At 34.0% G+C, this 16,438-nt stretch overlaps 1 protein-coding gene across 1 annotated transcript; it reads right to left on the bottom strand.

Moving 5' to 3' along the window:
• Nucleotides 1–1,795: 1,795 nt before the first annotated feature.
• On the bottom strand, nt 1,796–15,250 carry LOC129797918 (cysteine sulfinic acid decarboxylase). Its single transcript, XM_055840798.1, has 6 exons — nt 14,301–15,250; nt 13,989–14,176; nt 8,308–8,926; nt 2,621–2,731; nt 2,328–2,561; nt 1,796–2,268 (listed from the first exon to the last, which is right to left on the bottom strand). Exons 1-6 carry the CDS (start codon nt 14,415–14,417, stop codon nt 2,074–2,076), a joined length of 1,464 nt encoding a protein of 487 aa, XP_055696773.1. The 5' UTR covers nt 14,418–15,250; the 3' UTR covers nt 1,796–2,073.
• Between the last annotated feature and the right edge of the window lie 1,188 nt (nt 15,251–16,438).

Here is a 16,438-nt window from a genome sequence, read left to right on the forward strand (position 1 = left end):
TTCAACTTAGGGGAAACTGGGGCACCACCAAAAACGGGGTAGCACCAAACACTAATTTTTATTTCTAAACTACTTGGACTATCTCGATCATTTTTTCAGTGCACGGACAAGCATCCCTATAATGCCTATAAATTTCTATAAGTCTTGTCGTCTGAAGTCGAACATCCAATTAAAAAATTGCAGTGTTTGATGCTACCCCGTGTTTGGTAGTGCCCCATTTTCCCTATATAATTTTTGGAAACGTGTTTTTTGGGATTCCCACCATGGCAAAAAGGCAAATTTCTCGTTATAATTCTCCAGTTTGGCTTGCCATTTTTTGGCTCGACTTCTTCATCTTCAATCACCTCTTGTTCAGTTTCCTGGGAACTTTCTCTCCGCGCTGTCCCATATTCCAGTGCTCATCTTTTCTTCCTCTGAAAGCATTTTTAAATTCTTTAATTTGGGGTGGAGAAAAACTGCGACAAGGTTAAGTTATATGGAATCCCGAGAACTTTAAAAAAATATTCCACTGCTTCTACTTTAACCCTTTAAGAGCGATTGGAACACCGGTGTCCCATAAAGGAAATAACTTTTCCTGACTACTTAAAATTATTTTTTTCTTATGTCTGTACATAATTGTAAAGTAGAAGGTTGAAGGAATCTGCAATATTTTTTGCAAGTCACTAGCTATTTGCTATGTATTTAAGCTCAAAATTGGCGGATTTTTAAATTCTCAAATTCATAATTGATTTTATTTATTTTTTATACTTTCAAATTTTTTTAAGCAAAACCCTTTTGGCAATAAAAACTATAATATTCATACGTAATATTTTTCAAAGCGAAAAATATTATTTATTGGTATTGTCAGAAAATTTACTTAAATCTTTGGGCTATTTTTGTCCCTATAATTCATAGTAGCACAAAATTAACTGAATCAGACTTTGTTGGCCTTTCCAAGGTTAGATGTAAGACTTATCATTGATTACGTTTCTCAGTTTAATTTTTATTGTTGATTTTCAGTCCGTAAAAAGTATCTCGTCGTTTAAGGGTTAAATGCCAATTCGGGAATTATGGGCATAGGCATATACCTCCAAATATCTTTAATGTTACACTGGTAAAAATAGAATGATCAAATTGATCCAAATTTAGGGTCCCGGTCAAAATCACGAACGCCAAAATCCCGAAAGCCAAAATCCCGAAAGCCAAAATCCCGAACGCCAAAATCCCGAAAGCCAAAATCCTGAATTCTTAAAAGTGACACAGCTATTCCCACGATTATACCCGCGCTTGCTGGAGGCAAAGGGAAATCTTCTGTGTCTTAGGAAATTATTCTAAACATTTTCCTCCATATAATTTCATCCCTTTCAGGATTTTGAAAATTCGGGATTTTGGCTTTCGGGATTTTGGCGTTCGGAATTTTGCCTTTCGGGATTTTGGCTGCCACCGATTCGAAGGAATGGACGTTCGAAGGGAGGGTACTTTCCCCTACGTGCTGAAATAATGATAATCCACAATCTATGTTAATCCATAGGGACAAGTCATTAAACTTTAATTGTAATTCTTCAAGCATAATGTGTAATTATCAAATTTATAATACAGCATATTTCAGTCTTATCTTAATTTTCGCGCGAAATTGTCTGGTAATTAGCTGCTCAAGTGCTCATAAATTTTTACGTCTTTTTAGTGTCTTATCAAAAACGATCTGACACTGAGCATAAATCAATTTTGTCTGCTCCAGAGGTTATCAAAATGCCGTGAAATTCAACAGCATATGCAATTAATCTTAATACATTGAAATAATTAAAAATATTTAGTCTAGTTCTGATATTAAAAAATTTATTTCATTCTCACTCGATTATACAGGTTTCATACTAGAAAATACCGAATACTGTCGGCAATAAAAAAAAATAAATCTATGAATTTCTTTATAAACTGCGATGCCTTTAAGAAAAAAATGATTAGTTTCCTATCTAATCAGCACTCAATAATTACAATTGAACATGAATGAGGCTGATTTCTTGAGAGAAAGATAAGAAAGCATGACAGATAAAATTTTGGCAAATTGTGACCCTTTCTAACAATACTGATTGTGGCTCACAGTGGGAAGTTGAGGCTGTCGCCAAACTGCTCTATCTCAACTATAAATTCGTCGATGTCATTGCGGGAGAAGCTGGGTTGACATGTGATAACCATCCGGAAGAAATTCCCAATTCCCTTGTGTAGAAGTGGTGTAAATCCCACCATCATGGATCCCTTCTTAACCATCTTTTCCTTTATTAGAGGGGCAACCTGTTACGAGGAGAATTAGTTTAGTCTATTAAGAGGAATTTCCAGACAATTGAGAGTACCTTATAGAGATTATTCCACCAGTCTGAAGTCTCTTCTTGCCCACGCATCGCCTTGGGAATATACCAAAAGCAGACGTTTGTGTACTGAAACTCTTCCAGAACAAGACGGAATCCCGGCCTAGTTCTCAATTGTTCAGTGAGATAGTTACTCATTGCCATGGAATTGTCGACTTTGTCCCCAAGATCTCCAACTCCACGCACTTTCATCATCAGCCAGAACTTGAAAGCATCCACCTGAGAATAAATAAGGCATTTGTAAAATTATAACAATTCCCAAAGAACCGGATGTTTACTTTTCTGCCACACTGAAAGCTCTTATCGCCAGTATCATAGGAGATATCGTAGAATTTATCCTGTTGAAATAGATAATCAGCATTGGCGCAGTTGCACTTGTGCAGCAAATTCTGCAATAGAAAGAATTTCTACATCAACTAAAAAATATCACGAAAATTCAACTGATAATAATCGTATTCGTTATCAGGAAGCATTGGAAGAGATCGTGATTTAAACGTGAATAGATAAGTATTTACACTGATTCAGAAATTGAACACGGAGTGACTTCTGAATGAGTTCAGCATACTATCACTAAGAATTGAAAGCGTGTGATACTAATTTAATTTTATGGAAGCTATGAATCTTTCATTAGAAATTTGGTTTAGGAAAATAACTTAAATAAACTGGCAATCATATCTAAAAAAAAAAAGAAACTTAAAGGATGCTCAAGTGAGGTACAGTTTTGAAATGATTACTTAAACAATGAAAAACAAATTGTAAAACTTCGATTCATCTAAAATTATGTCATCATTAAAAATAGTATAAGAAAAGCTAATCAGTAAAAAATATACTTGTCTTTTAAAATCGGAAATGCACTGTACACCTTTTAGATCAGGAAAATTTCATGAAATCAAAATTCGCATCCCTTTCTTTCTCAAACATTTTGTATGAATATACCTCACTCTTTCGAACTCCTCCAAATTCGGTTGAGGTAAATTTAGTTTGTAATGATGTTTAAAAGAAGAAGAAGAAGAGTGCGAAGGAGTCAGATAGATGCAATAGGTTAGAAAAAGAAAGTGATGAGAATTTTGACATCATGAAAATTTCACGTAATCAAAATTCACATCCCTTTTTCAAACGTTTTGCGTACATATGTCTATCCCGCTTTTTCGGACTCTTCTTTTTCTTTTGAACACCAAATTAAATTCATTTTAATCGAATTTTGAGTACAATAGAGTGTGATAGACATACGTAAAACATTTTAGAAAGAAGAGAAGGGGATGTTAATTTTTATTTCATGAAATTTTCCCGATCTAAAAGATGTTCCCGAGGCTTTAGGGTGCAATTAGCCAATTTGGATTCGGACCTAAATTAAAATTTTTTGATTTTATTATTTTTTTCAAATTCGCAAAGAGAAAAATAACACGAAGAAATAATAAGTCCTTTGCACTTAAAAGTATTTCTTCATGATCCATTTCTTATTTAAATTAGGACGCAAATCTCAAAAATTAGAATTTAGGATTATATTCCAATATTACTCTATTATACCTGAATAGAGTTCCAGCTTTTTGAAAAAATACCATTTAAAATTGTGTTTAATAAAATGACGAGAAATAACAGTGTAAAATCTGAACTTTTAAACCACTTTCCTTTGTATTGATAATGTAAAATTTAATTATGCTTCTTAATTTTATCAGTTATAACAAATACAGATTTTTAGAAAACGTTAATTTCTAAAACTGTTTGAACACTTTTGAAATAAAGCACTAATTATGGAAATTTCAAAAAGGGTTCCAACATACAAAAAACTAATTCTTTGTAAAACAAGCTTATAGTAAGGCCATGTAACTCCGACGATTGCAAAACTCGGATGCCGCGACCGATTTAACTCCGATACATCCACTTAAAATATAATTTATATTTTCAATTCTGTAATTAATTACTGAAGTATCATAAAATAACTATTCTACTTTAAGAAAAACCAAAAATTATATTTTTATCGGTTTAATAAGTGGGTACAAGAAATATTTTTTAAGCTCGGGTCAGCTGGGTTGTGTACTAAAAATTTAATTTCTGAGAAAATTTTGCTGTTGACAGCTCGTCGCTGGAAAAAGTTTAGTGTTTTTTCTATATAATAAAACATTATTTGCAATCAAAATTATTAATAAAAGTTAGTGTAGTTATTGATCTACAAGGTGAGTAAGAGTTTATTGATAATATAAATAATTCATACAGAAATAAGTGATTTTTGTGAATGTTTACATTTCGATGCATGTCGGATGCGGTGAAAGTCAATGTTTTGGTTAGGAATTTGCATTGTTCAGGACTCTTTTTCTGTTTCAGATGCCAAAGGGAACAAAAGAAAAGACCTATAAGGACAAGCCCTACTCTAAGGAAGGTCTTAGGAATGCCTTGCAGTGTGTACGAGATGGTTCTACCATAGCATATGCATCCAAAACATTTAATGTCCCAAGAACAACACTGCATAACAAATTGACCGGCAAATACCCAGAGGAGTGCCCAAATGCAATGGCAGGCCAACAATTCTTTCAAAAGAACAGGAAAAAGAACTTGTCAAATGGATCCTGGGATGTGCGGATGGCTAGCATCCCATCGGGAAGGAACAAGTTCTGGACAGCGTTAAACTCATCTGTGAGGTCTACAAAATTCCAAACCATTTTACAGCTGGAAGACCCGGAGACGTTTTGTTCAGGAATTTTCTTAAGCGTCATCCAGAGCTCAGCATGCGCAAGCCAAAATCCTTCTCATTGGAAAGAGCTACTGTTACTGCTGAAGACCTCACGGAATGGTTTCAGAATTGTCTTGGATATTTCACAGAACACAACCTTCTGAGCATTTCACCAGACCGTGTTTTTAATTGCGACGAAAGTGCCTTCTTTTTGACACCGGAAGATGGAAATGTCCTGTCCAGGAGAGGTTCACGTGTAGTTCCATCTCTTAAAAATTCAGGACCGAAGCAATGTATCACAGTACTCTTCATGGTGTCAGCTACTGGCGAACTTGCTCCTCCAATGGCTGTTCATAAAACTGACATTACTCCAAAAATTGCCATTCACAACGCAGAAGGATGGAAAATGGGAACGTCACCACAGAGTGGCTGGATGGATGGGCCACTTTTCTATGCTGGTCTTTATTTCCCGAAAATTGTTTTCCAACATTCAGAGGAGTCCATTATCAATAACCAGCACGATCAGGCCACCGACAATAATCCTTCAAATGATCCAGTTATCCCTGGAAACCAACTCTCTGCAACTTCTGAGACTCAACCGATCTTCGACACACTAAAAAATGCTATTTCTGGCCAGGAGAAATTCCAAAACGTCGTCAGAAGAAGAGGGTCAAAGCTAGCAATGTCAAACACCAGTATATTGTATCTTCCGAGGAAATTATCGCGGAACAGGAGGAAAAATTGAGGCAGGATTTACAAAAAAAGAAAGAAATTGCTGAACGGAAGTTGACCAGAGAGAGGAACAAAAAAATAAGGGCAGAAGAAAAGGAGATAAAACTAAAGGAGAAACACATGGTAAAGAAAAAGGCTCAAATGCCAATTGAAGCTGAAAAGAAAAAACGTGGAAGGAAGTCAGCCAAGAAAACCGAGGAAAAATCAAAGAATTGAGTGCAATATTAAAATAAATAATAATATATATAATTAAATAATAAATTATTGAAATGAATTGATGGAATAAAACTCTAAAAAAATGTTTTTGAAATAATATCTTCTCATTTTTATGCATTAAACTTTTCCTTAAAATGAGCATCCGAGTTTGATCGAATTCAACGGAGTTACATAAAAGCGTCGCAGTAACATTCTTGCGCATATATTAATATTATCGTAATTTTATTAATTTTCATCAATATTATTGCTAAAATTCTATTTCTATTATGATTCTAAATTAAACAAAGAATAATTCTATTGATTTGGAATGGGGAAAAAAATATTTCATCAGTCAAAAAACAAGCATTAAAGTCGCACTCTATGAAAAGTATCCGGATTACCTCTCTTTACTATATACGGATTTCAAAGACTGGAAGTTTAGGCCTATTTTCGGAGATTCCGAAATTGAAGATAAAGAAATATTGGTTTTTCAGGATATAGTGGATCATTTGCCTTTAATACCGAATCCTAAATCGAAATATTCCGAAAACTATTGAATGAAAAGAAATTAGTAAAGTTATGCCACGTGCTTGACCCTTAGGTCTGAAGCCTAAGCTAAAATAACCTAATTTACAACCTGACCCAATAAGAACATTTTTAACTAGAACAATAAAATAATAAAAGAAATTCAAGAATCCAAATTAAACCAAATCAGTTGAAGTATTGACCCTCCAGAGTGACTTAATTTTAGCCTTAGAAAATTTGAAAAGTTTTCGGTCAAAGGTATCTATTAATGAAATATTCAACTTAGCTACCTCCAAAACTTATTTTAATTTATTTTATTTTTTTTATTTTATCGATTTAATTTTTTTTTAAATTAACACATAATTAAACGGTACAATGTCGCTATCAAACTTTATGAATTTCTTAAAATATGCATGTATAATATACTTTTCAGTGTTTAAATTTTAATTTTTTCCGCTTTTCTAAGAAAATCTTGTTGAGTATCCTACTCTACCGCGGTTTGTCACTTGACCGAGCAGGGGCCAGAGGGAAAATTTCAAAAAAATCTAGGGCCAATTTCAAAATTAATGAAAAACATGATTGTTGAGAGGTGGGAATGGGATTATAACTCATACAGCTTGAACTCCAGACCTAATCCGGTACCAAGTTGAAGAAAAGCGGATTATATAACTACATCGGATTATATATGAAGAATCCTTGTTTGGATTATGTCCTGAAGTAGTGTATATTCTATTCTATTACAAGACCTGAAGAAATCCAGTTAAAAAATCTTTTTGCATATCCTAAATTATAAAGTGAATTAACTACTTTTTGCCAATGATGAACTTTTTCGTTTCATTTACTGAATGAAAATTATCCAAGATTCTCCAAGGTTATCGCAAGGTTATCCAGTTCGCAATAATTTCAATACATTATTCGTATTCCATAAGTATAATAAATAATTTGTTGTTTTAATTTTTTTTTATAAATAAAACAGTTTTAATTTATAATATTTTTAAACTTTATACTTTTAAAAATTTATAAAACTTAATGAAATGTTTATGAGTTTAAAATTATAATATTTGCTTAATATCTTTGGAAAATTTTCACTATATTTCTGTTCGATAATTACTAAAGTTTGACTTTAATTTGAATATTTAATGGAAATTAAACATGGCAGTAGAGCGGAAATGTTTAAGAAGATTCTTCCTATACTATTTTTCCAGTTTCTTTTTAAACTTGGTGTCATTGTAGGATAAGTTCAAGCACTAAATTCGACGGTTATATTAAGCCTGGCCTGGAAGGATTGCTAAATATCAATTAGAATTTCCTGTAAATTTCTGAACAATCCTCTTAATTCTTAAACACAGATACGTAGTTTAAATATTTAAATTCAACATTTTTTCTTAAAATTAAAGATTTGTAAGTCTGAGTTAAAATTTAAAGATGCTTCATCCAACCCAGTTCTTTCCATTTTTTTTGTATTTTATAAAAGGTTTAAAAACTCCTCCCGACTGACTTTAAAACTAAAGAAAAGTTTGAGAAGTTTGTCATGTCAGTTCCTGGAGGTTTTAAAATCTTGAATAACAAGCAAGTTTATTGGTTTTTGAGATTCTAAAGAATCATTTGTCCTTAATATCTAATCTAAAAAAATATATAAAAATACTTTCACTTTTCACTAGCTGGACAATAATCTCGTTTTTGGCAACTGATCGTTTTCAGAATCAAGTGAATGAGGGATGATTAAAATACATTTTCCGTGTGTTCAAAAATAGCTGACTTCCCAAGTTGAGATCCCAAAATCCCAATAACGTGATTATGAATGAATAACAGCTAGAAAAAAGAATCGTGAAGAACTTCCCTTACCTTTTCCTTAACCAGCAGAATAGAGCACTGTAGGGGTGCCCCTAGAGTTTTATGGGGATTCCACGCCAGAGAATTCAACCTCTCAGATCCATTGAGAAGACTCTTGTGGTTTTTGGAGAGAATTGCAGTGCCTCCGAGGCATGCATCCAAGTGCAGCCAGAGTCCAGTTTCTTCGCAAACATCCGCTAATTTGTTGATGTCGTCGAAGGCCCCGAGAACCGTCGTTCCCGCAGTGGCATTCACGAAGAATGGTCGCCGACCTTCGCATTTAACGCGTTCAATGGCCTCCCTGAGGGCATCTGGACACATTCGCCCACGATCATCTGACTTCACAACCTCAAGATTGTCCAGACCGATTCCCATCCAGTGGGCTGCCTTCTTCAGGCTGTAGTGGGCGTCTTGAGATGTAAAGGCAACCAAGGGCTTTGCACCAAATAATCCTGCTGTTTTGAAATGTGGATCGAGCTTAAAGCGCGCCAGAATCATGGCATACATATTGGACATGGATCCACCTGGGCTGAAGATTCCATCTCCTTCAATAAAATTAAAAAGATCCAGGCATTTGCGCACCACAGCATCCTCTATCAGAGTGAACACTGGACCAACTTCAAAGGTGTATCTATCAATTTGAAAATATTTTATTAGTGTGATTGAAATACTGGAACTCGTTTGTGGATCTTTGAAAAGAGGATATGGAGTAATGTAATTAATTGACTATGGTCATCTTATAAAATTTTTCAATCAACATTAATTTAAAAACAAGAAATAGAAGTAAAAAATTGAGGTGAGTTCAAAAATGGTTCTGTGTGTTATAAGTTCTGAAAGAATTTTTTGAGACACAACGTTCAAAATATAATATATTATCACAGCATGGTATATTTATATAAAGTCGCATCGCTTAAGTGGAATGTCTAATTTTAAGAGGATTCTCCATCATTTTAATTCAGTTACGGTTTTTCATATCCTCCGAACGGACTTAAAATTGTACTCGTACTCACAATGCAATGGCTAAACAGAGTCTAAAAAGAACTTCATCTAAATAATTCAGTCAGATCGTATTCCTTAACTTTTCTTTCTCTCTTAAAGTAGTGTTGTTTGTCCTTGTAAATGGATCACAATTAAAATAAATTTCATGAACCTTTAAGAATGATTTTTTTACAGTATTTTTTTCATTTTTCTGCAAAATTTAAAAGACAGTCTTTTGATTGCTCGAGCTCAGAGAGAGAACAGTTCTATAATCCACTGTTTTCAACTTATCATACGACTTGGTACTAAATGGTAAATATTATCTAGGACAGTTTCTTTTTCTTTTTCCTCCGTCTGTTACTACCCCCCCAAAACCATGACTTTTTGGTTTACTTTACAAACAGCTCCTAAAACTTTTTTTCATTTTCGAATTTGTTTTGAAGATGGTCAAAATGAATACCTTGTCCTTAGACACCTATGTTCGAAAAACATTTCGATATCGAATTTTCGAAGGTTAAACCACTTTGCTTAAATTTAGACTTTTGTGAAATATCTTCAAATTTCCAATCCGACTGCACTGGGCTGACTCGGTAATGAATCGATAAAATACCCGTAAATGATTTACCTTTTTCGGATTTATTTTTTCATTTGTCCGTTTACTTGTTACTCGTGCAAAAATATTCTAAAATGTGCTTTTCTTAAGCAATTTTTTATTTCGGAATGATTGTTTTTTTTTAAATTCATGAATCAATTTGATCGGTACTAAATCGGTGTGCGCCCAAAAAATGCGAAATGATAAATATACGCAGAGCTCTTTTTCGTGAATTCTACCATTCCGCATAGCTGGAACGCTTTGCCATATCTTTTGGAAAATAAATCATAATAAGATAATAATGCATAAGAGAAAAGTTATTAAAAATTTTATCTAAAATAAATCTCAAAAAACGAGATGGCAAAATACTTTCGTATAATTTACTATTTACCGGTTTAAAACCGATTTGAATCGATTCATAAATAACTCAAAACAATGGAATTTAGAATTGCCGGAAATTCCAAGATCATTCCATTGAGCACAACATGACCCGCTTAAGAAATATGCTCTATCTCTAGAGCCTTTTTAACCTTTGATCTAGAAAAACCGTTATTAGGAATGAAGAACAAAAAAATATCACACGATCTCTGCTATTGGTATCAAGATCTTCATTGCAATTTTGTCGAATTTTAAACTAATTAAGACCTAAGGAAAATTGTGGTGGCCATTTGTAAGGAAAGGATATTGATTTTATTTAAGAAAAGTTATACAGGGTGAATTCGGAATCCCTATCCAACTCTAAAAGGTGCTTATGAAATGGTATCTTTCAGGGTTAGAATGCTACTGTGATGAAAACAAAAGGATAAAATTGATCCAAATATGATGCTTTTGCAAAGGATGGATCAAATTTCGAACTTTGAATGCACATTTTTTATAATAGAATCCATCCCTTACAAAAGGATCAAATTTGGATGAATTTGATCCTTTTATTTTTAACAGTGTAGGGAAAGTACTCTCCTTTCAAACGTTCATGCTTTCGAATAATGTGAATTTTCTTTTAGTTTTCCTAAGAGACTTAAACATTTCTATTGAATATTAGTTAGCTTATTATCAATTATTGATAATTATGTGACTATCATGTGGAAATCTCTTAGGAAAAGTAAAAGAAATTCATATCAAATGGCATGAACGTTCGAAGGGAGAGTACTTTCCCCTATATCATTCAGATTTATACTCTAGATACACTGACGACTTAAGCCGAGACACAGCTCAACGTCCTTATAATGATCACATTACATTTCCATTAATTTCTGACTAATCCGTCTCTCGGCTTAAATCAAGAAACGGTTTAGTTATTGGGAAACTGATGAGAATTTAGTCAAATCATTAATTTGATTATAATTACGTAAAGCTGTCTCTCGGCTTAAGTTGTAAATATGCCTGGGGCATTAAAATCATTGTCGGTATTATATAACCTAAAATACACATTTGTTGGTTTTTTTAATATTCAGTATCAAATATTGTATTCTTTGTCACTTATGATTTACTTAAACAGAAATACATTTCAAACATGATACTTTATCTGAAAATAGATTACAGGGGGCTCCACCCAGGATTATACATATCGGAATTATGCATATAATGGAATTATGCAAACATAGTCATACGTATTTGCCTACCATTGGGAGCTAATTTGTCAAATCACTTTCTGCAGTAGGGGAGAGCCGGCATGTTTGAGACTCTTTTTTTGTATTTTGACTTTAAAGCATTATTTCTAAAACACAAACAGAAATTTTGTATAACTCTTAGTATACTCAATATTATAGAGTTTATTAAAATACAGTAGAGTTCCTCAAATTTGAACGTTTGGGGGGTATAGATGACATTTCCTACTCCTCAAATTTGAACAATATTTTCAAAAATGTAACGGAATTGATGTGAAATACACTTTTCCTAAATTTAGAAAAACAACTTTAAGAGAGTTTACCAATGTAATTTATTGTTAAAGAAATGGAATTTGTTGAAGAAGTTAATATAATACGATAATATTGCAGAAACACCAGAGAAATATAGTTCTAATTCAGACTCCACGGGAAACTTTTTTCGCATAACCTCAATTTGAAAATTTTGAATTCAACCATCGGCGTCGTTCAAATTTGAGGAACCCTACTATAACTCGCATCAATTAATGTTTTTGTCACATTTACTTGAATAATGCACCGCGTATCAAACTACTCGCATCTCAAATACGCAGGCTCTACCTTACCGTTAAAAAGTAGACAACATTTTTAACCCTTTAAGGACAAGAAGGTCAAAAACTGGGGGTCAGAAAAAATCATTTTTCAGACTTTTTAGAGCAAAACAAAACTTTAGAAGGCCGTAGGAAAAATTTCATTTTTGGTCACCGGTGACCCAATCGTCCTTAAAGGGTTAAGGCGATAATTTTAAATGACTTTTTTTGAAATGTGGTGACTGAAAATACCAGAAATATTGGCACCAAAAATTTTGTGCATATATTACATCGTTTCTCTAACTTATTTTAAAGAAATCTCTTGCGGGTCTGCAAATTTTCTGTATGCATAAAGCCATTTCGAGCGGTTTTTTCGGTCCCAAAGGTATGGATAATCCCGAGCCACCCTGTACATTTAAATTAAGGTCAAGTATCTAAGGCTTAAAGTGACCTATGTGCTGCACATACCAACGTCTTAAGCTGAGAGACGACTTAATCTAACTATAATCAAAATAATGTTTAGACTAGATTCCCATCAGTTCCTCACTAAGCCATCTCCTGGCTTAAGCCATAAGTCTCTTTAAAAAATACTATTTTATAAACCGAAAATCAGAATTGCTTTATGGATTTTTGCCAACAATTATTTTATAGAATAAATGGAACAAGGAGGACGTAGAAAAGGATGCTAAAATTATGACCCCTTAACCATTTACGGACGAGAAGGCCAAAAATTAGGGGTCAGAAAAAATAATTTTTTCTAACTTTTTTGAGCAAAATACAGCTTTAGAAGGCCGTAGGAAAAATTTCATTTTTGGGTCACGGGTGACCCAATCGTCCTTAACCCTTTAAGGACGACTGGAACGCCGGTGTCTCATAAAGAAAATAATTTTTCCTGACTACCTAAAGTGACTTTTTCCTTATGTTTGTACGTAATTTCAAAGTAGAAGGTTGAAGGAATCTAGGATATTTTTTGGAAGTCTCCACCTATTTGCTATATAGTAAATTTTTAAGCTAAAAAATGACGAATTTTGAAATTCTCATAATGAAAAATAATTTTAAATATTTTTTATACTTCCAATTTTTTTTTAAGCAAAACCGTTTTGGGAAAAGAAACTATAATACTCAAACATAATATTTTTCATTAGATTGAAAGTGATCATTCATTAGTATTGACAGAAAAAATACTTAAATTTTTAGGCTATTTTTGTCCCTATCATTCATAGAGACAAAAAATACACCAAATCAGACTCTGTTGGCTTTTCGAGGGCCAGATATAAGACCTTTTACTGTTTCGTTCATTGGTTTAATTTTTATTGCTGATTTTCGGTCCGCGAAAACTATCTCGTCGTTAAAGGGTTAAAGGGTTAAGGGGTAAGGATTAGAAATACATATGAAACTCAAAATCGGGATATTATAATTTTATTATTATAGGGCTTTGACAGATCTGAGGATTAGCCGAGGGACAGCTTAGTATAATTTTATTTGAAATAATGGTTAAATTTAATTTTCATCATTTTCCACTAAATCGCCTCTCGGCTTAAGTCGTAAGTGTGTCTAGGACATTATACTGCTCTCTGTGGAGTTTGAGCAGTAAAACATGTATTCGCAAAGCAGAAGTATGCAACATATTCAATAAAATATTAACTTAATATTCAAAGAATATTTTTAGTAGATTTAATAATCCCTATTTAAAGGCATCAGAACAGCATTCTACGAAAAGACCGTGCGTTGTACCACAATTTTATTTGGGCAATTTTGATTTCTGCTCCTTATCGCAAATCTTCAGAGTAATTAATTTCTCAATTATGTTACATAAATATTAGCAATTGATTAGAAGATCGAGTATTTCTGGTTGTACTATTTATCAAGCAATTGAGGTCCGTTTAATCGTCAATTAAGTACTTTCAAGATATGGGAAGGTTGTAGGAATGTTGGTAAGAAAGAGATACTCACTGACTCGTATTGAGAGCATCGGTGATCCAAGAGCCAGCCAAGCCGTAGGGATCGCAGCCGCCAAAAAGTTGATTGCAGAAGAATCGATGACCCGTCTTTACAGAGTACTTGAGTACAAGACGACACAATTCCTCAGCCTCGTCCAAAGTGCGTGGCACTTCAGTTTCCAGAGACACGTCGATGATTTTCTGCAAATACAAAGGGTATTATTTCCAAAATTATCTCTCTTTTGGAGTTGAAATTGACGATAAGGTTGGAAGAGTGATTTTTGAGACAAAATAAAAATTCCACTCTGTAATGTCCTAAACTTACCGACAATTCATGGGGATACTTGAAGTCCACAACGGAAGCTTCGGGGGGTGTTGGAAGGATTTGTTCCTCCTGAAGCATTCGATGCACTCTCTCGAGAAAGGTCCATTCTTCTGCCATTGCTCTGAATACAAGAGAAAATTTCCAGGGTTTCACTCAACAGACCGAGGAGCATGAAGATGTTGCTTCAGCAGAGATTGGACAGAGACTGCCTCACATTTCGGGAAGCAACTCATTTTGCCCTGAGATTCTCGGCAAGTGATCAACACAGCCGAATGCCCGAATCGCTCAGCTGTTGATTTTATCAATCATACTGAACTTGAGGAGAGATCTCAAGAGAGCAAGTAAGTGGATGAAGCTCTGGTGAGAAAACCATTCATTGATAAGGTCCAAGAGATTGTAAAGAAATCATCAGCGATTCATATCACTCTCAACTCTGAACACTTTTGCCCATCGTAAGGCGATTATTTTTGAATTTACTCAAGACACTGAATACCCTAACCGCCCCGATTAATTACATTTTCGTCAACATTCACGATTCTTCCTCACTCTTGGGTAATCTTTCGACATGACGTCGTTTTCCACCCTCAAACACTTCGTCACACCAATTCACTTCTTTCCCCGTGGTAATCACCTCTCGGGGAGACGCTTGGATGCTTGAGTTAATTGAAAAGAGGGAGATTGTGTCACTCGTGGGGAATTATCACTTTGCTCTCCCAGGTACTCTTTTTTCACCCACTCAACGAAAGCAAATTTCCACTGAGTAATTTTAATTTGTGAAATTTTCCAGAAAAATCTCGTATTTTGCATAATTTTTCACCGTAGCTTTCTCTTTCGTGAAAATAATGGCAATTGAGTTGTACAGAATCTTAATAATTTAATTTAGTAACCGACGAGAAGGCAATTTTGAAGGAAAATTTGAAGTGTTAGAACTTTCCAAGAGTATGAGCACCTTCTGAATTTTTCATTGCCGCTGGTTTTAGGTGTTTTAGGGATGTAACCGTTGGGGTAATTTTACGCAAATCAACTTGCTGTCATGATTCTGTTGTTAAATAAATATGAACTGTATTTGAGATATCGACCTTTGTCATGTACACTCAGTCCCGGCATTAAGCACTTCGGGATTATGCACCTGACGGAATTATTATTAATAACATACGAAAACTGGGAAGAACTGTTTTATTGAGAGAAAAGGAAGAGACTCATTTGGACAAAGGCAAATCTTAAAATTACCTATTAATTAAACTTTCGAAATATAAATCTCTATTTCGAAATTTTTCAAACAAATTTTTAATCATCCTGAGCGCAAGGACAGAATCTAAATAGATGCCCAAATTAAACAAGTTCAAATAAAATGAGTTCAAATTTTCAAAAGGTGTTAGTAAGAGTATTACCGAGGACACTATAGCACTTTTAAATAAATAAAGCGCTTATTGCCACTGTACATGCGATTTTTGTGATGCTACGCTGCATAGAGGGTTAAATCAAATGCTATCGTGTGGTTAGGGTACCCCATCAGGTGCGTTCCAGATGGTGGATACTCAAGGTCACTCAGAATCAAAATAAAAGAACAAATTGTTTTTTTATGGTCTTCATGATCTACAGGACATAATGCCTAAAATTATGAAATTGAGTAGGGGAAAGTCGTGTGCCTTCAAACGAAAAATGGAGTTCCAAATTTAAGATTTTTTTCTGAAGAATCCACAAAATGGATTTTATTTTCTACTACACCAAAAAATTCTCTTGTTCATTCGGCGTATATGATTACCTCATTTAGTACTTCTGAGGAAATTAAAAAAGTGATGTCGATTTGTATGAAGGCAGCTGGCATAGTCTGCCTTCAAACGCGAGGCAGCTGCCTTTAAATGTTTTTTTTTCACTGAGAATATTGAATCAATAAAACTAAATGGGCTATAAATGATTAGATTGAAGCCTAACGCACTCACTAAAATCATCACTGCAGTCAAAAGACATTAAACAATAACTTTTCTTCACATTTTTCTGAAGCACTGTTTTGCACATGAAAATTTGGAAGAAAAAGCCATTGAAGTTGAAAATTGTCAACTTGAAACATCCCGGCCGGAGCAAGATAGCAGGTTATAAGTATTTGTATGACGTTCGTCAGAGAAAAGTAGGAGTTC

The sequence above is a fragment of the Phlebotomus papatasi genome, chromosome 1, assembly GCF_024763615.1.
Source record: "Phlebotomus papatasi isolate M1 chromosome 1, Ppap_2.1, whole genome shotgun sequence".
Taxonomy (NCBI): Eukaryota; Metazoa; Arthropoda; class Insecta; order Diptera; family Psychodidae; genus Phlebotomus; species Phlebotomus papatasi.

Coding starts and splice junctions, on each gene's coding strand:
- LOC129797918 (XM_055840798.1), bottom strand. CDS start 14,417: ATGGCAGAAGAATGGACCTTTCTCGAGAGAGTGCATCGAATGCTTCAG. Junction 8,927..13,988: donor GATGCTCTCAATACGAGTCA/GTGAGTATCTCT, acceptor TCAAATTGATAG/ATACACCTTTGAAGTTGGTC. Junction 2,269..2,327: donor GGTGGAATAATCTCTATAAG/GTACTCTCAATT, acceptor TCCTCGTAACAG/GTTGCCCCTCTAATAAAGGA.